This window comes from Talpa occidentalis, unplaced genomic scaffold (assembly GCF_014898055.3).
Source record: "Talpa occidentalis isolate TD23 unplaced genomic scaffold, MPIMG_talOcc4v2.1 talOcc4.8, whole genome shotgun sequence".
NCBI classification, from domain to species: domain Eukaryota; kingdom Metazoa; phylum Chordata; class Mammalia; order Eulipotyphla; family Talpidae; genus Talpa; species Talpa occidentalis.
Window position 1 is genome coordinate 76628145 of NW_023605194.1, and position 21466 is coordinate 76649610.

At 53.9% G+C, this 21466-nt stretch overlaps 1 protein-coding gene across 1 annotated transcript in view; it reads left to right on the forward strand.

Moving 5' to 3' along the window:
* LMOD1 (leiomodin 1) overlaps window positions 1–21466 on the forward strand; it is a 38458-nt gene that overhangs the window by 14727 nt on the left and 2265 nt on the right. Inside the window, exon 2 of the mRNA XM_037498043.2 lies at window positions 19865–21373. Coding sequence (XP_037353940.1) covers window positions 19865–21373 — 1509 coding nt within the window. The remainder of the gene's footprint in view (window positions 1–19864; window positions 21374–21466) is intronic.

Genomic DNA, 21466 nt, shown 5'->3' on the forward strand with positions numbered 1-21466 from the left:
TTTGGCAGCTTTGCCTCTAGTTCTAGGAGGGGTAATAGGGTCCTCCAGAGAACTTACTACAGATTCCCCTTGGACCACACACACGGTAGCAGGGAGTGGCCTTCTTCCTGATCCACAGAGCCCATCCCTTTGGGAGGCCAGAGCGGGGATGTCTGATGACCCGGAAGTGATTTAGCCACATAGACAGAGACTTGCCCCCCCGAACACAGAACTGTAAGGCTGGAGCAGAGTTGGGGTCAGGTTCTTATAGGCAAGCTGTTCTCAGCCTTACAGGAAAACTTTCTCAGCCAGAGTTCTACAGGAGAATTAAGTCCTACAGAAAATGATTGAGGGCCTCCCCGGTGGCCTAGGGGTTGGTTTTAGTGCTATCACCGCCACGGCCTGGGTCCGATCCCTGACCGGAGAACTACCCACATGATACAGCAGACCTCTCCTGTCTTGCCCGCAGCTCCCCTCAGCAGTGTATTTCAGTAGATCCACCTCTTCTGTTCCCCACTCTGTCTCTGGTGGATCCTCTCACACACACGCCACTGCTTGCCTGCACCCCAGTTCTTCTATGTATAAAGAAGTAAATCTTAAAAAAAAAAAAAAAAAAAAGAAATGCTTAACAGCTGTTTCCCTCTGGATACTTAGAAAGTAACTCATTACATGCAACGGTTGCCTTAGGCCATTCAGGGCTTCAATTTCCTCCTGGAGTCCCAGTTGACAAGGGATGACTTTGGGCCCTTTTGCTTATACCAAGTCTTCCCACCATGGATCATCTGACCTACCCGTATGGCAGTGTCTCTTCCGCTTGCTACTTAGGGATAATCTGCCTGTGCCTGGCCATGACTGCACTGAGAAATGTAATGTATTTCCAGATCACCAGGAAAATATCTAATAATGACCCCAAGTGTTGAGGGCACGCAGTTTGCCAATGGCCCAGGGCCGCTCCAGCCTGGGAAGACTTTACCTCCAGCCCCTGCTCTCCTTGCTTAAAGACTGGAGTGGGCACAGAGTATGAAGGAGGTATTTCTAGATGTACTTTCTTCCAAAAAATGATATATAATTTTAATGTAATAAAGCTCATTATAGGTAATATGCAGAGCACAGGAAAAAAAGAGAAAATAAGCAATTACTTATTGTCCTATTAGCTAAAGACATTAGCCATTGGCAGATTTTTGTGTTTGTATGCTTTCCTGTGCACTTTTCCTTTTGTAGTTGAGGTCATTTTATGCACACATACATATTCATGTAAATTTTCTTTCCTCCCTTTTTCTATAATTTACTAATTACAGTCATTTTCCCATGTCACTAAAAATTCTTCCTAAACATCATTTTCAGTGGATGTTATCATAGTCCATCCTATGGCTGGGTCAAGCTATTTGCCTATATTTGGACATTTATAGGGTTCCCAATAAATGTACTTTCCAAGGCTCCAAACAGGCTCCTTCCCTCGGCCTTTGGCGCCCATCCCTAGAGGGACAGAGCCAGCCAGACAAGATGATGAATAGCACTGTTAACACATGGTTCCCCCAGCTCAGTCTTATGGCTACACGGGCGAAGCAAAACTCAGAAAGGAGAGAAAAGGACACTAGAAAAGAAGGGACTTACGGTCAGTGAGAGGACAGATGCCTCATAAGCCAGGGAAACGTGAGGCACATAGGTTATTTTTTAAAGTATCAAGTTGCTGATGTGGAAATAGCTGCTAAGCAGGGCCAACCTCTGTCCACCTCTTGTCGCAAGTCTAAATGCTACTGGGTTGGTACCGTGGATGGCACAGGTGTGCCTGCCTTCCCTTTGTCTTGGGAGGAAAGAACTGTTGTTACATATAAAGAGAATCAAGACTCCAATCTTGGAAATTTTCAAGTCTGGGGAGGACTTCAAGAAGGGAAGGGCAACTAGTCCATCCTCCAGCTTCCAGAGGGCCCCAAAACACTCTAAAGTACCCTAACCAAGTGTGATGAATACCTCGCCATGAGGCAAAGTAATTTTTCCCTCCTAAGAAAACTAGAGGAAGAATAGCTTATGCCCATAGGTAACCCAGAGGTGAGTGCCCAATCACAGCCTTGGGTCATCATTAAGTTCCCCAGTCCATCAAAGCACCACAACACAGCCTGTGGCCTTCTGTTGTCTTGAGCCTCACGGACTTCCGTCCATGCTGTCTCATCTGATCCTTCCATGAGTTTGATGAGGTAGGTAGAGTAGACCTCTTTGACAGATGAAGAAACTGAGGCTTAAAGAGGTCGCACAGCTGGTAACCAGGGAAGGTCTGCAATGCTTTCTTCTGACTTCAAATGGCATAACTTAACAGGAAAATATAATCTGTTTCTCCTGCCTTCTTTTTGGGCCTCCATGTGAAGGGAGCATTTGTGAAACATCCCTGGATGTGCTGCTCAGTCCCGGTGGCCGTTAGCTGGCAGTTTCCCATTCCTGGGCCACCCTGGGCAGGACTCTGAAATGGTCACCAGCCTGGCTCCTGCCCTGTGCCCAGTGACCCTGGGAATGGCTGTCAGGAAACACCCCTGCCATCTAGGGTGATTCTGACTCCCACCCAGCAAGAGGCTGTGTCCCGGCTCCTGTGGCTGCCCTGCCTCCTCACTGGAGACCCCAGAGAACCCCCCCACCTGCCTCCTCTCTTCAGAATTGTCGCACTCTCCCTGGAGGGTCTCCTCAAGCCTGAGTGTGCAAGAGGCTGTGGGCTCTGATGCCTTCCTAGTGGCTACAGACCCCTCACAAGCCCTTCGTCAGTGAGGATTTTCAAGCGTTCAACACGAACGGAAATAGACAGGGAAATAAAACAGGCTCCCGTGGAAGTGACAGTCACTCTGGGTCTGCCTGTCTGAGTCCAAACAGAGTTGTGTTGTGAGGTGAAATTCACACTGGACAGCTATGACTTAGAGGGAAAAAATAAAGTCTCTAGTTAATAATTTTATACTGATGACATGGAAACGATATTTTACCTGGGTTCAAGCCATATATCATGAAAATTAATGTCACTTTTTTCTTTTCCTTTTTTTAATGTGGCAACTAGAACGTTTAAGGTTACAGATGTCACTCGAGCTGTACTTGCATTACACAGAGCTGGTTTGCACTAGAGTGTGGCCAACCGTGGTTCCTTAGCATATAGATTTCTGGTGTGTTTTGTTTGTTTTCCCTTTTTCAGTTCTTTATTTAATCTTTATCTTATAGAAATTAAAGCAAAAGAAGATAAGTCTACTATGTAAAGTAAGATTTTGTTTAGTATAACCTTTCTATCATTGCTCTTGTAATTCCAGATAGAATCTCTTTAAGTTATCTTCAATTTTTTTTAGATTTATTTTATTTATTTATGCATACAAGAACTGGGGTACAGGCCAGAGGTGTGGGGGTAAGAGGATTCACCAGAGACAGAGTGGGGAGCAGAACAGGCAGATGTACTGAAATACACTGCTGACGAGGGCAGCGGGTGAGACAGGAGAGGTCTGCGGCACCATATGAGTAGCTCCCTGGCTGGGGATTGAACTTGTGCAGCAGTGGCTGCAGATAGCTTGACAGCACTGTCTTTAACACCTGCACCACCAGGCAGGCCCTGCTTCCAGAATATTTTCATTGAGGAACCCAGATCTCCTTCCTGAGCCAAGAGAAACCCCTCGCCACTCTCCTTCCCCTCAAATCCTGGCAACCTCTGTCTGCTTTCCACCGCTGTGGATTTTTCCATTCTGGACATTTTGTTCTATTTCCATTTCAGACAAACAGAATCTCACAATACATGGTCTTTACGGCGGCTTCTCCCACTCAGCGTGGTGGCTCCAAAGCTCGTCGAAGGGCGTGTGGCACGTGTCGGTTCCATACTCCTTTCCCGGCGGGATGGTGTTGCTTGGGAGAGAGACCACACTTGTGATCCATCCAGCACTTGAGGGCTACTTGGGTGTTTCCACTTTTTGCCTGTTACAAATATTGCTACTGTGAACATGCGTGGCTACGTGGTACATTCATGTGGACATTTTTGTGTGGGCGTGTTTTCGTGTCCTCTTAGGATGGAACTGCAGGGTCATGTGGTAACTCTGCTTAACTCCTTGAGGGACTGCCAAACTGTTTTTCAGAGCAGCTCTCCTGTTTACACTCTATCAGCCATTGTGGTTACAGTTTCCCCACGCCCTCACTGACCCTCCTGAAGGGCTGTCTTCCGTTACTGTCCCCCCAGTTGGTATGAAGTATGTTTCATGGTGGTTCTGTCAACCCCAAAGGATATGGGCTTTGCTTTATTTAATAACATGGTCATTTTCTTGCTCTTGGTCCTTAATTCCTTTTCCTCTTCCTGACAACTCACTATTCCAGATTCCCCTTACTTACTTACTTACTTACGTGAGGTTTATTGTTTTTTTATACATTTGTGACTCCCAGGTCTACCTCAGAAGCCCAGATCTCTTTCCTGAGCCCCAGACTCTCATGAATGCCAACTTGTTAGGCATGTAGCTTTGTCAAGATCAAAACAACTTAACTCCACCCTTACCTTCCCCTCCGTGATCCTTGTCATGGTTCTAAGCCTCACTATAGATCCCGTCAAACAGACTGGAAGCTGGGGTCACCTTCCACCCTCTTCCTGTCACTCCCCACTTCATCGTGAAGTCATTTATATGCACCTTCTGATAGATGCCCAAGGGTTTGTAGGATTCATCTCCTCCTTCACACACACTGCTCATTGTTGGTCCAGGGTCTCACCATCCCTTGCCTGGACTTTTGTGGCAACCTCCTAACTGGATTCTTCTCCAAATTTTCCCAGTCTCAACTCCCTTCGCCAACAGCTGTCGGAGCAGTCTTTCTAAAATGCCAATCTGATTGGTGTTTTGTTAGTTAAAAATCGATATGTGTCTCCATCACACACTGGGTGGAAACTGGCCCCTGGAGCCAGATGTTGTGATCTGGCCTGCTGACAGCTCTGGTCTCGTCTCCCACTGCTCCTTCTGCTCCCCTCCAGGACAGATTGCGCAACAATCACTGTATAAGCCGGCTCCGGTAAATCATGTGTTTTGCCTGTTTGTTCCTTCTGCTAAGGAAGTCCTTCCCTATCTCTATAGGAGGCCACTTCTGAAGCTGTCCCTCTGCTTCCTCCAGGTCTCACCTCCCACTGTGTGTTCGCTGGGTCCTGCACTGTGCAGAGGCCACTGGCCTCCTTCATTTAATGGTTTGATCTGGTTGCTGCCTCTCTTCCTCCTACATCCCGATTCCCGGCCCCCGGCCCCCAATGAAATTACCAGGCCCGCCTCCTGGAGCTTAAAGACTGAACTTATGCCCAGGCTGTCCCCCAACTCTGCCTCTTTGGTGTGCCTTTTCCCTCAGCGAGCAAGGGCCGGTCCCATCTCTGGGGTCTTGGCGCATGAACTGGGCCTCCCTGGGTCTCAACTGGAAAATCCTGACACAGCTTAGTGGCCAGGAGGGAAAGAGGACTGGAAGGGGGTGCAGGCAGGTGGTTGTTGGTTCTCTGGAGGCCCCATGGAGGGTGCCAGAGAGCTCTGCCTGCCCTGCTTGCAGATTACCTGAAGCTGAGAGGGACAGTGAACTTTTAAACAGCAGAGTCAGGATCCAGAAAATTCTGATCAGGCTGGATTGACAGACTCAGGCTAAGAGGTATGCTTTTCTGGCCTGGGGGAGAGCAGCTCAGGGAGAGGACATCCTATATCCCAAATATGTGCAAGGGCATTGACAGAGCCAGAACTTTCTGAGATAGAGTCAGCTTAAGAAAAAAAGCTTGTCGTCCTTTGGAAAAACTGAGTTCCCTGTCACTGAAAGTATTCAAGTACCGCATTGCTGGGGGCAGAAATAAGGAACCTGTCTTTGCCCCCAAGTTGCTCACTTGTCCAGGGCCAGGTGAGTAAGTGATGACAGGTGCAGAGGTAATCGTGTGCCCTGATCCCTGCAGGGGCACAGAAGAGGGATCCTGCGCCCACAGCAGGGGGAGGGCCCTTGGCTGTGTTGATGACTTTTCTTTTTTATATAGGTAAGGTAGTGGTGGTGTAGCTCTATTTCTTTTTAAAGATTTATTTATTTATGCATACAAGAGCTGGGGTACAGGCCAGAGATGTGGGCTGTGAGAGGATTCACCAGAGACAGAGTGGGGAGCAGAACAGGCAGACTGACTGAAACACACTGCTGAGGGGAGCAGCAGGCAAGTCAGGAGAGGTCTGCTGCGCCATGTGGGTTGCTTCCTGGCCGGCTGGGGATCGAACTCATGCTGCAGAAGCTGCAGACTGCCTCATGGTAGTGCTTAACCCCTTGCGCCACCAGGGAGGCCCTAAACTTTTTTATTATGGGAAATTTCAATTTCCCAAGCTAGAGAGAACAGCAAATGACTCCCAGGTGCTATCGCCCAGCATCCGGTGATCGACCTCTGGCCAGTCTTGTTTCATCGACACGCCCACCCCTCTTTCTCTCATCTGCAGATTATTTTTTTTTTAAAGGTTTTTTTTTTTTTTTGTAAGATTTATTTATTTATGCATACAAGAGCTGGGGTACAGCCAGAGATGCAGGGGGTGAGAGGATTCACCAGAGATAGAGTGGGGAGCAGAACAGGCAGACTGACTGAAATACAGTGTTGAGGGGTGCAGCAGGTGAGACAGGAGAGCAGGATGCTGTCCTCTTGTGAGCAGAGGCAGCCGCGGGCCAGACTCAGATGTCTAGACTTTCTCCTGAAAGCATGGAGCCACTGATCAGATCTTTATTCTAGAACGATCTCTCTGGCTACAGTGTGCGATGGCTTAAAGAGAAGTATGACAGGAGGAGGGGAGAAGAGCTGGGAGGCAAGAGACGGAGGCCCCTAGAGCTGTGTGGAGGCCGGGCCGGGAGCTCCTCCAGGATGGATGAGGAAGGTGGGTGAAGGGAAAGTGGTGAAGGAGCAAGACTGACCTCCCATATCTGGGGACTTGGGGTGCCATTCATTCCTCCAATGGCACAAGCAGAAGATAGAGGTCAGCTCCACCCTTGACATCCTATTTTTCATTTAGGCCCAAGATTGGCTACAGAATTGGCAGGACCCTGCGCAAAGTTACAATGTGGGGTCCCTTGTCAGGAAACAGTAGGATTTTCCAAGATGGTGGCAGCAGAGCATTAAATGGATCACAGGGCACTTTGGACAAGGGCCCATGTGGCTAGTCCCTTCCTGTTGAGAGCAGGCGGGAGGGCGACTGTGTGGGAGCCGGGCTCCTGCCTGCAGTCCCAGGAGGCATGAGGACAGTGTGTTCCCCTCGTCACCCCCGGGGGATCCCAGAGGGCCCAGCGCTCTGGAACAAATAGCTTACTTTTAAGTAGCTCTTTACAATGTTTTCCAAACTCGCCTGGGTTTCGTCCATGCTGGGATAAAGTGAAGAAGCAGAAAGTAGGAGCTGTTCTTTCAGAGAGCAGAGCGTGAAAGTGACTTGTTTATTTCCATAGAGATTTCTCAGTTTCTCCAAAAATGGGGTTTGTACAGGCTTCCCAGTATGAGTCACCAGGCCAGTGGACAAAACAGTTAGATCTGCAGAGGACACTGGAGCTGACCCTTCGTGTAGAGAAGATCCCCAGGAGCCCCTGTGTCCCCCTGGAGAGGGAGTTTCTGTAACCTGCAGGCGGAGCCTCTCACGGGCAGCCCGGCCACCAGCCCTACCCTCCTCGGGCTCTGCCTTTCTCCACTGGCAGCGAAATGCAGAAGCCCGGCCCTGGTGACGGCTGACCTCCTCATCCTCCCTTCCTCACCTGGGGCTCTTCTGGGGCTTCTAGGAGGGGAGCAAGAACCACAGGGTCTCCCCCTATTTAGATGCCCTTTCATAAGAAATCCTTGCCCTTAGTGAGTCAAGATTCTCCAGATCCATAGATGGAGTTTGGCAAAACCTTTAGAACAAGAGCCTGCCCACCCAATACAGCCCTATCTATTCTAGAACATATCGTCCCTTCCCTTCACTTATGAGGGCAAAGCAGACGCTGAGAGACAGCACTTGCTCTCCCGAGAGCCTCTCTCTACGGTGGCAGAACGTGTCCACTTCCCAGGTTTGCCAACCACTGCCCTTTCCTTGGCCACCAGCCCCCACCCCACCTCCGCCCCTCCCCACGTCACCCAGGGAGGTGCAGGTGAACTGTGCAGCTTCTGTTTACGTTGGCGTTGAGGCGGTGCCCACGGCCCTCAGGCCCTTCTGCTCACCCTGCTTTCCACCCGGGCCGACTTCATTATCACGGGAACAGGGACACGCGAGGGGCCGCTCCATGGCGAGTCCCAGGCAGGGCCGCAATGAAGAGGAATCACCGCGGTCCCCTAACCCTTCCTCCCTCGTCCCCACCTCTGCAGGCCTGGTTTGGTATGCTTTTGTTTTTTGCTATGAGATGGAATTATTTAAAAATAGTTTTATTTCATTCGTTTCTTTTGTAAAACAACTTTTGCTTTTCCTGTTCCTAAGAGTGGTTAAAGCACTAGCTGTGTGTTTGGGGAAAAAGATCCAGCTCACATCATAATCCAAAATAAAACCCAGATGAAGTAAAGATTTAGCGCGAAGTCTCTTTAGGTTAATAATTAGGGTAAAATTTACCAGGAGAAAAGGGGGAAGAAGAGCTTCCCAAGTAGGGAGACTCGCTGCAGAGGCCTAGCTGCCTGGCTCCCTGCAAGAATGAGAGGGGCCACGCAGGGCTGGGCTGACCTTGGGGGAAAGCCGAGAGGTGGGCGCCTGGGAGGGAGGCAGGGCCAGGCAGGCAGGGCTCATGGACTTAAACTTTCTCCCCAGGGCACTGGAGAGTGGCCAGCAGGCTGTGGGCAAAGCAGTGAACCCATGGCTCTGTACCCCAGAAAGGCCCCGCTGGCTGCAGTGTGAGGAGGGCCCCAAAGGCGGTCACCCTAGGCGATGGACAGTGATGGTCAGTCATCGACATAGTGGACGATAGGACAGATTCCAGGGGCGCAAGGGTGTGGCATCATCTGTGCAGGAGATGAGGGAGTAACACTGTTGTTTATAAAATAGGCCACAGCCTCCCCCCAAATCCCTTGAGATGGGGAGAAGATATGAGTGAGTACAGAGGGGCCCGCTCTCCCCCCACGTACTCCTTCCAGCCTCTTCCCACCGGCATTTCTGATTGGAGCCCCGGGCCTTCGGAGGAGCCATTTGCCGAGAGAAGGACTCAGCCCGAGCGGGCCAGCAGGCCAGCAGGCCGGGTGGTGGGGAGAGAGAGGAGCTTGGTTTGGAGAAACTTCGGGCTGTGCCAGCTGACATATTCCTGAGACAGTTCGATGCAAGAGTGTGAAGCTCCAGAGTGGGGCCGCGGGCCCAGAGTGCCCTTAGAGCGCAGCTGACGCCGCGAGAGTGGCTGAGACCCCAGGGCAAGGGCTGAAGTGGGAAATCGTGGGAGGCTTCAAATAAGACCTTGGAAACACATTCAGGTGGCACGAGGGAAGGCGGCTGGAGGCGGCTGGACTTGGTGGGGGTGGGTGGCAGTGGAAGGACCTGGTTGGCCGGGTCAAATGTTTCCCAGACAATTAAGTAAGATAAAGAATCAAAGACGTGGGCCTCCCCGGTGGCGCAGTGGTTGAGCACTGGGTTGGTTGAGCGCTGGGTTGCGGAGCCGCCCGCGGTCTCTGCGGCGCCGGTTCCATCCCCGGCTGCTCCCCGGCCACCAGAGGAGGGTCCCACATGGCGCGCGGACCTCTCCTGCCGCCCGCTGCTCCCCTCAGCAGTGTACTTCGGTCCTTCTGCCTGCTCTGCTCCCCGCTGTGGCTCTGGTGAATTCTCTCACCCTCCCGTGCTTCTGACTGTACCCAGTGCATGTATAAACAAAACAAACAAACAAATAAATAAACATGCCTCTATAAAAAAAAATTAAAAAGAATCAAAGACGTAAGATCTGGATGAAACGAATTTCTGCGGAATGTTGGGCTGAGGTGAGATTGTTTTGGATCCAGGAATGAACTGGGATTATAAAAGAAACCTTTGAGGAAGTCTGGTCTAAAGGAAGCATAGAGACAGGGCAGCTCTGGAGTGAGGCAGAGATCGAAGACTTGGGAGAGATGTCTCTCTGGGAGACAAAGTGGTAGAAGGGCGGAGTGAGGGGGCGCAGGGGAGGGGGAGGGAGGCAGTCAGGTATCTGGGAGAGTGTGAGAACCAGAGCGCATAGGGAGGCGTGAGATGAGATGAGCCTTCCTTCCCGAGGCCTGGAGGGAGGTGAGCTTGGAGGTGAACAGGCAGAATGTGTAGCTACGGTGGCTGCTGCGGCAGCGGGACCTTGGAGGGCCCCCAGGCTTGGTTTCTGTTTATTCCTGGGACAAAAGTATAGGAGATGGTCTGCTGAGGAGCAGAGTGGGGTCGGTGCATGGGATCAGGACCCCAAGGAGAAGGCAGACAGCTTGGCATAGATGCCATGGGTTGCCAGGAGAACGCTGCAGGCCGAGGAAACTGATCCAGGTGACAGCTGACTTCCACTGCGGTTCCGGCACTAGGCTGTTCTGTGCTTCACACGGAGCCTTTTACTGCGGCCCCACATCAACCCGGTGAAGAATGGTGGTCCCCAAGTCCCCAGCTGAGCAAAGACTAGCATCCTGGCCTTCTAAATCTTGAGCCCGCACTCCGCGTCCTGCTGCTCAGGAGCCAGGCCAGGTGGGGGTGCCCGTCTCTGGCTGGGAGAGCAGTGAGATGCAGGGTGGGACCTTGCCAGCATGCACGTGACCTTGGTAGAGGATGTTTGCTAGAATATGATTGACACACTGGAGACCCTGGGGTGCATGTAGAGAAGTGAGTTTGGGTCTCGTTCCCACCCATTTTTGGTGCATTCCTGGAAGGATGGAAAGCAGCGACTTTGAGGGATGTTGTAGACCATGTTCCTAGTGGCATTACCCACAATGGCAAGAAGGTGAAAATGACCCATGTGTTCATCTGTGGATCAGTGGAGAAGCAAATTGTGGCATGTGCATGTAACGGGATATTATTCAGTCTTAAAAAGGAAAGACTTTCCGAATGTCAATGTTTTGGGGTGTCCCCTTTATTTATTTTTTAAAGATTTATTTATTTATGCATACAAGAGCTGGGGTACAGACCAGAGGTGCGGGGGGCGGGGGTGAGAGGATTCACCAGAAACAGAGTGGGGAGCAGAACAGCAGATCTACTGAAATACACTGCTGAGGGGAGCAGCAGGGAGACAGGAGAGGTCTGCTGCGTCATGTTGGTCAGCTCCCTGGCTGGGGATCGAACTCATGCTGCAGAAACTGTGGATAGCTTCATGGTGCTGTGACTTAACCCCTTGTGCCACCAGGGAGGCCCTTGGTGTGTCCCCTTTAGCAGGTGACCTCCTCCATAGAACAGGACTTAATTCTTACTCTTGTCCACAAAACCTTATTCAGCAATAAGAGAGTTGGGGTGCTCTGGATGGGAACAGAAGGATTAAGGGACCTCCAGTCTTGGACTGAAAGCTCATGTATGGAGAAAGTGGCTAGTGAAGGGCACTTCTGGGGACCAGCTTCTTAGCCTGCCGCTAACAAGTCTCTGGTTCGGTAAATCTGACTTGACCTCTCCACAGCTGCTCAGTCCTTCGGGATACAGTAGTGAAGATGGAGACTAAAATGGCCGTCAGCCTCCCACCTCTGGCCCAGGGCTGGGCTTCTTGTTTACTGCATTCCTTTAGGGAACGTCACGGTGGGCAGGCTCCCGGGAGTTGGCCTGGCTTGACTTGCAGCTGCTGGGCTCCCACCTCTCTCCCATTGGCTCTGGACATCCTCAAGGCCAGGACCCTGGCCGGCAACCACAGACCCAGGCGGTCTCCTCAGTGTAGATGGGAGGAAGTGTCACACACCTGGTGTGCCCTGCAGTCAGAGAGTGAGCAGGCTGGGCTGGGCCCATCACCAGGAGGGGAGGAGATGGGGAGCTGGAGGTGCCACCAGCAGAGGGCACAGTTTGGACTAGGGCACCTGTATTCTGGGCCTTGGTTAAGACCCTGCCTCACTGGGCCTGGCCTCCTCTGCACAGGGTGTGGACACTTAGAACTACCCGGGGGCTGACCTGGCTCAGCTGCAGCCAGGCTGTCCCACCAGAGGTGGGGCTACCTGCATCTGCTTTCTCCTTGGCCTGGCCATATACCCAGTGACTGGTGCCTGAGGCCTAGCTGGGCCTGCCCTGCGCCTTGGCCCCTGTGCCCAGTGGGCAGGTCTCTGCTCACTGAACCCCTGCTGGCCTAAATAGTACTGGGGTGAAGGGCTGGAGTGTGGCTCTGGGGACCAGGTAAGAAATCTGGATCAGGGCCTCCCTGGTGGCGCAGGTGGTTGAGCGCAGCGCTGTGAAGCTGTCCGCAGCCTCTGGAGTGCTGGTTCGATCCGCGCCGGCCTCGGAGCAACCCACATGGTGAGCAGACCTCTCCTGACTCACCCGCTGCTCCCCTCAGCTGTGTATTTTGTCAATCTGCCTGTTCTGTTCCCCGCTCTGTCTCTGGTGAATCCTCTCACCCTCCTGTGCATCTGGCCTGTACCCCGGTTCTTGCATAAATAAAATAAATCTTAAAAAAAAAAAAAGAAATCTGAATCAACCTGTGTTCCCATGCTGGGTCCAGGGCCTGGCACAGAGTCCTCTCTCACCAGCGAGATGGCAAATTTCAGTTCTGTGTTGTGTTTGCTGGGAGCTGCTGGGAGTCGCATGGTCTCTGCTCCTTAGTGTTTCTGTGTGTGGCAGGTGTGGGGTGGGGTGTCAGGGGGCAGGATCTAGGGGAGAGTGTGCACGTTAGAACTTGAGGGAGCTGAACTTGGACTCCAGTCCTCCCCTTACTATGGTGTGACTCACTCCAGAAAGGCACTGGGGTCTGCAAATGGGGATGTTAACACCAGAAGTCGTGATGGCCCCAGCACTGTTCAAGTGAATATTCATTAGTTTGCTTCTAAGAGACCATGATGTGGTAGGTAAGAAGATGATAAAAGTTTACAGCAAACGGTGGGAAGAGTGATCGTGAGGTCACCGGGTGTGAGGGGCCTGGCCCTCCCAGGAGGCAGGGAGGCTTCCTCCTGCCGGGACAGAGCCTCCCACGTAGGCCCACATCCCCAGGCAGCGCCTTGTATAAAGCACTTGGCACAGTGTCTCGGGCCTTGTAAACACTAAGTACAAGGTCTCGGGCCTTGTAAACACTGAGTGACCGTGGGTGGCAGTCACTTCGTTCTGCACTGAGCAGCTGGGGGTGCAGGGCTCTGTGGACCAGGCTTTCAGGAGAAAGACTGGCTTAGCGTGCAGCCGCTCACCCAAGATGGTGCTGTTACACCCAGTTCAGCTTCTAGACCCCTGGCCGCCTCCCATAGAGCGGGGTGATCTTGGGCTGCTTCTGTAAAGTGGGGGTGCCCTCACTAGCTGGTAGGGCCACGAAGGATCACACTCTACTAGCTCTGCAGAGCTCCCCGCTGAGGTCGGCGACCAAGATGCTTGAGAGGCCAGGGGCCCGGAAGTTGCTGTTGAGTGAGGATTTGGGGAAAGGAGCAAGCATGGGTGGCGAGCCTGACTTCTCGGGTGAACTGGCAACGGGGGATGGGGGCCATGCCCCTTAGAAATGTGGGGCTCAAAGCTGTGAAACACATTCTTCCATTTTTTTTAGTTTCTCTGCTTTCTACGTTGGCTAAGAGGGATGGCCTGAGTTTGCTTTGCCCTTCCCTAGAAATCTCAATGCCATTCCTGGACTTGTGGCCCAGCCATTCTGCTAAGGGGCTGGAACTGCCCACCACCCGAGAGTCAGCAGGACACTTACATGTGGCCTGGCTCCTGGAGAGCTCTGGGAAGCTGGGGAGAGGTCAAGCACGTGGGGTGGGACACCCGCGGGGAGCAGCTTTTCTTAGTGCCATGACTGCATGGGCCTTGGCTGCTCAGCGGCGCACCAGGTGCAGTGTTCCCAGGGGTGGGCCCTGGGTGACCCCTCGGGAGCCTGGAGCAAATTGGAGGCTTTCTTTCTTTGGAGTGCATGAAGCATCCCACATTGCTTCTCAGGTTTAGGGGTGTGGATTCACACGCACACTGTCAACCCCGAGAACCTCAGGTTGGCCACAGGGGAGTGAGGGGGCATCCTGGGACCACATGTGGGGGCTCTCTGAGCCTGACACCTGTCCGTTTCTGATGTTCTCGCGCATATTACTTGAGGATGGTGCACTGTGTTGTCACCCCAGTGAGCATTTACCGAGCAGGCCTCCATGCTGGCATTCTTAGAGTCCTCCCTGCTTTGCTGAGGCAGAAGCTCCAGGGCTGTGAGGTGGGGACAGAGCTCAGGGGTGGGGCTTTGTCTGCAGAAGTGTGCCTTCTCGTCTCAGCGAGCATTGAGAGAAGGCGTCCTGGAGCCTTACAGGGGATCTAACCCCCAACCCCACTAGGGATTCCATTTTGAGCCTGGGCCATGCAGGGATGAGCTGTGCTCTAGGGAAGGATTGCGTGTGCACACAGTCTTTGTGTGCAGACCTTGAGCAACACCCCCCGCCCCGCCAAAGTGTGTTTCTAGAGACTGGAACCCAAGGGGGTAAGGGAAACCCCCTGTGCTCGCATCCCCATTGCCTTCCCCTGAGCTGTGTTCAGGGTCTCTTGTCTCCCATGGGCCCTGACCAGCAAAGAGGTGTGACTCGAAAGGGATACCTAGAGTTTATTTTATAAGAGCCAGTGGGAACAATCAGTGTTAGCAGACAGGGGGGCTTTGAAAGAGGGGAGGTCGGCATGGGTGACCTGGGAAGGGTCAGGCTGGGATAACCAAAAAAGGGGGTTTCTGGGCTGAGACCTTGTCCTTGAACCACTGCCAAAACAAGAGTCAAGGAACTTTGGTCTGGAAAGGACCAAAAAGGGGCTGCAGGCCTTTTTAGGGAGATTGCAGGAGCCTGTGGCCAGGCTGAAGGGATGCAGTCCACTGAAGAGAACCTCTGGGGCAGCAGGTCCATTGACCTCGTCCCTCAGCTCCCTCTGCTACAGGCCCTTTGCTGTCCACTTACCTGCCACGCCCCCTACGGCTGCATCCCTATAGGTCAGGGGTGAGAAGCCACGAGGAAGGCCCTGGTAGGCCGGCTGCAGAGCAGATACCTCTTTGTGCGCCCAGCCCCAGCATGCAGAAGTTCCTGCACCGACTTGTTGGGGTGGGGGTTAAAGACAGGCCTGTCCCCACCCCACTCCACCCAGCCTCTGTCACCAAAGAACTGGGGTGGGATTAGGAGAGGTTTCCCAAAGCAACCCAGTACCTTCCCAGCTTCTACCCTCAGGCAGATTTCCAGGGGGCCATTCTGTTGACCCCTGGGCAAGTGCTGGTGGCACAGGGATTAAGGCTCAGCGCGATGGAGCTATCACCATCCATTGCAGCACGAGTTCTATCCCAGCCTGGAAGCTGACCCACATGACTCAGCAGACCTCTCCTGTCTCTGGCCTACAACCCAGTTCTTGTATGCATAAATAAACAAAATAAATAAATCTTTAAAAAAAAATCTAGTTGACATACTAAGTGAGGGAGTCAGAGGCCTCAGGTGGGAGGAGAGCAAGCCCCGGTGTGGCCATCACAGTTTCAGTGAGCCTCAGAAGGGAAGGGTGGGACCTCTGTCACTGACCTCCGATGTAAGCCCTTTTTGGCATCTGGGCCTTGGTTTGAGTCCTGGCTCTGTAACGCATAACCCTGGGAGGAGGTGCTCCAGATTGTTCAGTTCCATTTTCCATCTGCGACTACAGATTCAGAGAGGGTAAGTAACTTGCCTAAGGTCACACAGCTAGTTGGGGGCAGAGGTAGGAATTGAACAGGGGCCAGTGCCCATGTGGGGCCAATGAACTCCCAAGCTCCTCTTCCCCCGCCCCCCCAGAACTTTCCCAGGGCAACATCAGTTAAGAGCTCTGAAGTGCCTATGTTGCCATTGCTGAGCCTCTCCACTGACAGCCCAGGAAGGCCACTTACTCCAAGGGCACTGACCCTCTGCAAACTTCTTGTCAGAAGAATCTAGACCCTTTCTTCTAACCAGAGTTGGCACTCCATGAACTGCATCAAGAGTAAATGGCCTTGGCTCCCACGATCCGGGCCCTCCTACCTGCCCACCCTTCACGCCAGCCCTGAAGGGAGCTGCTCTCCCAAGGCACCTTTGGCAGACTGCCCACTCCTGGCCAGCTCCCCCTGCCCTCTCCTGTAGACAGATGACCTGGCAGTTGCCATGCCTGATAAGTCACCAGGCAGTCGAAGCCAGTGGGGCCAGAGTCAGGGGTCAGGCCCAGGCCCACTACTGGGTGTGCTTCATGAGAGAACCTGGGAGCAGGACTTGACTCTGAGGCTGGGGAGGGGCTCATGGGGAGCACAGGGGCAGGACCAGCAAGGAGAAGGCCTGGGCTTGAGGGTGGGAGCTGTGCCACGATTTTCCCTGATGCTTGATCCAGGAGAAACAAGCAGCAGCCAGCCAGGGTCAAGGCAAAGCGCTGTCTTCTGTCAAGCTCCAGCACACCCTGAGGCCCTCAGTGCACTCAGGGACCTCAGCTAAGGCCCAAGAGTTCACCCAAAGCAGAGTTAGGGACCCCATGGTCCCTGCCCCCAGCTGGGATCCTGAGCTTCAGCATTCTGGATGCCTCTAGAAAGAAAACCTTCAGGAGCCTCACCTGACATCCCTGGGGACACGGCAAGGGACAGACCTCAAACCTCCTGAATCGGCACCCCAGGGGCCTGCCGGGGCCTGGGAGTAAATGCCCCTGAATTCAGGGCTGCAGTGTCATGTGTGAGGGGTGCAGCCTTCACCACCACCTTGTCCCCCTGCCCTCCATGTCCCGGGTGCCTCCACCTCCCATCTCCCCTCTGAGGTTTGCCCAGGGTCCCTCAGTGCTGTGTCTGCTCCAGGGAGGGATGCAGACTCCCTGAGGTGCCAGAACTGCCTCTGGGCATGACTCCTCCTCAGGAAGAGGTGGCCTTAGAGGTGAGCATGAGCAAATGCACCCACAGAAGTTCTCTTTTTGTGGAGGAAGGAATTTGGAAGGCCCGAGGCAGGGGAAATATGGTGCATTAGGCCCATCTGAACCTCTCAAGACATTGATTGAACTTGTTTCCTGACTCAAGTTGACGGGCACAGAGCATCGTGGGGCCATAAGCCTGGAGTGGACAGAGGAAGCAGCTGCTTCCCACCTCCAAGCCTGGTCACTGGGTCCCAGCAGTGGGTCGCAGGTCGTCAGAGTTTCTCAGAGGTCATCCCCTGCCTCCGGAAGGTCCCTAAACCACCTGTGACTGCTGCATGGTCTCGTATTCACAGCCTGTGAACCTTTGCTGGGCGGAAGTTCTCCGAGTGTTGTCTCTAACCCTGTCACCACCATGAATAGACAGGCGAGGCCTGGGGACAAGAGCACGGGCATCAATAAGCCCTGGAGGTGACTGGGATGTACCACCAGTTCTAGAAGCAAAAGCGGTTGGCCTGGACTCGCATCCAGATAAGCATGAAGGAGGCAGCTCTGCTATGTCCCGAGGAGCTCGGCAGCCGAGGACTCCGCTCCTTCTCCTTTTAAGGCAACATCTGAGCTCTCAGGGCAGCACGAGCTTCAACAAGCCCTAGCCCCACTCATTCCTGGCTATTTGGAGGAAACCGATGATTAATCAGCCCTTTCCCCCACCCACCCCCAGCCTGTTTTTCATTAGGATCTTTTTAAAGGGTTGGCACACCTCCTGGAGGACAGACACCCGGCAGGGCCCAGCCAGCTAGGACCCCGAGCTACAGGGCACCGAGGTGGTGTGGGGCGGGGTCCTGGGTGAAGACAAAGGGGCCAGGTCAGGCTCTGGAGTGTTGGCACAGAGAGGGTTGACATGTTGGAAATGAGTGGGCCGGGTTGGGCTGGGAGAGGAAGGGCCGGTGTGGCAGCAGGCAGACAGGTGACGCCTCAGCCCTTGAGCAATGACAGAGGTTACGTCGGCCCATTGGTTACTAGACAGTTAGAGCTGAAATCCAGTTTTCCTGAGCTCCTGGGTAATAGTGGTGAAGTTATAGTCTCTTTGGAACCCCAATTTCCCCTCAGAGAAGCCGTTGGCCGCGCGGGAGTTCTGCAGGGGCAGCTGGGCAATGCTGCTGGGTTCGGAGAAATCCTGAGGGTGCACATTTGGGGAGGGGGAGGGGAGAGTCTTCACCTTGGGCCTGACCTCTGGAACTTGGGCTGGACTCTGTTGCCCCTCCCCACCCCACCCCCAAGCCCCAGAAGTGAAACCCAGTGGGCCAGGTACAAAGCAGGTGTGCCCTGCCAAGCTGCGGCGGCCATTCCGTGTCCCCTGAATGGGCTGACCCACTGGGTTTCCTACTAACCTCCCATGTGCAAGCTTGTCTCTCCCTCTCAAATCAAGATGCAGAAAACCAGCACTACCTCTGCCCCTGAAGGTCAAACCCATCTCCCCAGGAGCCAGAGCAAGTGCAAAAGAGGGCTTTCTCCATCCCCACAGCCCAGTGAGTCCCTAGCAGCTGGGCCCTGGGGCCTAAGGGGCAGAGGAATAAAGGGTACATTCCAAGGCCCTGTCTCACCGGGCTCCATGCCCCTTGGCTGCCTGTTGTGATTCTAGCAGAGGAGCCAAGGACTTTGGCTGTTAAATAAACTCTGGGGCTGGTCCCCAATGGCCTCTGTTTGTGGTGCAGGTACAAACTGTTTCCATAGGACTAACCAGCTCTCCAGTCCCTAGGGGAGGGGGTGAGGGCTGCCTGGCCAGAGAGCAGGATGGAATCTGCTTTTCCTCCCCTCCCCCTCTTCCCACATCCCAGCGAGGCATGCCAGAAAGCAAACCTTTCTGAAAACCAGGCCAGTTTCCTCCTCTAGAAAACCCTTAGGGAAGAACATCACTGCATTCATCGAGGCCTTGGTTTCTTGGGGTCTCTATCATAGTGGAACAGTTTAATATTTAGTCCTAGGTATGGAGGAGGAAACAGGACCCTGTGGAGGGTCCCTGTAGGTCCTCATGCTGGCAGGAAAGCCCAGGCCCCCAGCTTGGCCCCCATGACTCATTCACAGGCCCCCTCGGAACCCATTTTGCAAGTGTGGTCCAAATGGAGCCACTGCACCCTAGATCCTGAACCTGGCAGAGGCAGTGCCCCAAAAGTCAGCTGACCCGGTGAATTCCAGGGTTCTTCCAGAGAGGGGCTGATCCTTAGCAAAGTTTTTATGAAAAGTTAAGGGTGATTTTGTGGGCCTTCCAGAAAGCTCAACATGTCCAGTGTCAAAGTATGTCCTTTATTCTGTCCACTTTCTTTATTGTTAGCTCCTTCTCCAGTGAGATGACGGTGGTGGAGAGAATTTACGAACACATTTAATAGATAAAATAAATGATAGCAGCCCTATATCGGTCCCTCTGACGTTTTCTTCCCTCTGAAAGTGTATTTGCTGTAAAATTCCAGCTTTGGAGAGCCACCAGCCTGTACTCTGGAAGCAGGGCCAGACCAGGGTAGTGGGGCGAGGCACCTGCCTGCAGTGAGGAAGCCAGAAAGCTCAGTCCAACACTATAGCTGATATCTGTTAACAACAACATTCATGCCCCTCCCCCCAAAAAGAAAGAAAAATCCATGATGAACCAAAATACAACATTTTAAAGTAAAGACAGGACCAGAATGAGTGATTTTTCCTTTGACCTCAGGTTCCAATATGGCTGGGAGGCGCTGCTTGACAGCGTGCCTCCTGTCACCCGTGGGCAGCGGTGAGGGGGGAGAACAAATAACGTGTACATGACCAGAAAGGGGAGTTCTAGGTGTGAGAATCCTCTGGGGAAGGCAATGCCACCGCCTCCTCGGGTGTCCGCGTCGGCGTGTCCACACCCTGAGGAGTCGCGTCTGAGGTCCCTGCAGTCGCTGCGGCTCGAGACCAAGTCCCTCTTGCTGCTGCAGGGACACTGGCCTTCAGAGCAGGGGGCAGTTACACACGCTGTCCACGCTTGCCCCCAGGGCTCTCGCGCAGTGGCTCTTTATGTTTATTGTTCCTTCCTGAATTCCTAGGAAAGCAAGCAAGCAGGCACCCGGGCAAATGCCCAGAATGGAGACGAAAGGGCCAAAGACGCCAGCAAGAAGGCCCTGGGCCCCCGGCGGGACTCCGACCTGGGGAAGGAGCCGAAGAAGGGGGCGTTGAAGAAAAGCTTCTCAAGAGACAAAGAGGACGCGGATGGCAAGGGTGGGGAGAAGCCCAAGGAGGAGAAGGTCATCAGGGGCATCGACAAGGGCCGGGTGCGGGCGGCCGTGGACAAGAAGGAGATGGGGCAGGACGGGCGGGCGGGGGAGCAGGCGGCCGCCCCCAGGAAGGACGAGGAGAAGGGGCGTGACCGGAGCACGGGCTTGATCCGGGACAAGGACAAGAAGAGAGAGGAGGGGAAGGAGCCAAGCAAGAAAGAGGAGGGTGAGCCGGCGCCAGGGGCGGGCGGGAGCACAGGCAGAGGGAAGGAGGATGAGCAGGTGCAGAGAGGACGTGGGAACACAGACGGGAGAAAGGAGGATGGGAAGGTAAAAAGAGGGACTCCAAACGCAGACACAAAAAAGGAGGACGAAAAAGCCAAACAGGACGAGTCCCTAAGTGAAAAGGAGCCCAAAGCCGAAAGCAAGGCCCAAACCCCAGAGAAGCCAGCGCCCCGTGCCCCCGCCAAGCCCTCGGAAGGACCTGCCAAGGCGGAGGAAGCCGCTCCCAGCATCTTCGACGAGCCTCTGGAGCGGGTGAAGAACAACGACCCAGAGATGACCGAGGTGAACGTGAACAACTCCGACTGCATCACGAACGAGATTCTGGTCCGCTTCACCGAGGCCCTGGAGTTCAACACTGTGGTCAAAGTGTTCGCCTTGGCCAACACGCGAGCCGATGACCACGTGGCCTTCGCCATCGCCATCATGCTCAAGGCCAACAAGACCATCACCAGCCTGAACCTGGACTCGAACCACATCACCGGCAAGGGCATCCTGGCCATCTTCCGGGCCCTGCTGCAGAACAGCACGCTGACAGAGCTCCGCTTCCACAACCAGCGGCACATCTGCGGCGGCAAGACGGAGATGGAGATCGCCAAGCTGCTGAAGGAGAACTCCACGCTGCTCAAGCTGGGCTACCACTTCGAGCTGGCCGGGCCCCGGATGACCGTCACCAACCTGCTCAGCCGCAACATGGACAAACAGCGACAGAAGCGACTGCAGGAGCAACGGCAGGCCCAGGAGGCTGGTGGGACGAAGAAGGACCGGCTGGAGGTACCCAAGGTTGGGGCCCTGGCCAAGGGCTCCCCCAAACCCTCACCCCAGCCATCTCCTAAGGCCTCTCCCAAGAACTCACCCAAGAAAGAGGGTGCTCCAGCTGCTCCACCCCCACCTCCACCTCCCTTGGCCCCACCCCTTATCATGGAGAACCTGAAGAACTCACTGTCACCGGCTACTCAGAGGAAGATGGGGGACAAAGTCCTCCCCGCCCAGGAGAAGAACTCCCGCGACCAGCTGCTGGCCGCCATCCGCTCCAGCAACCTCAAGCAGCTCAAGAAGGTATGTGATGGTAGGCAGGGGCCAGCAGGCCTGGGCTGGGCAGGGGTGAGCAGGAAAGGGCAGGATGGCAAAAGGGAACCGAGCAGGGCCTCC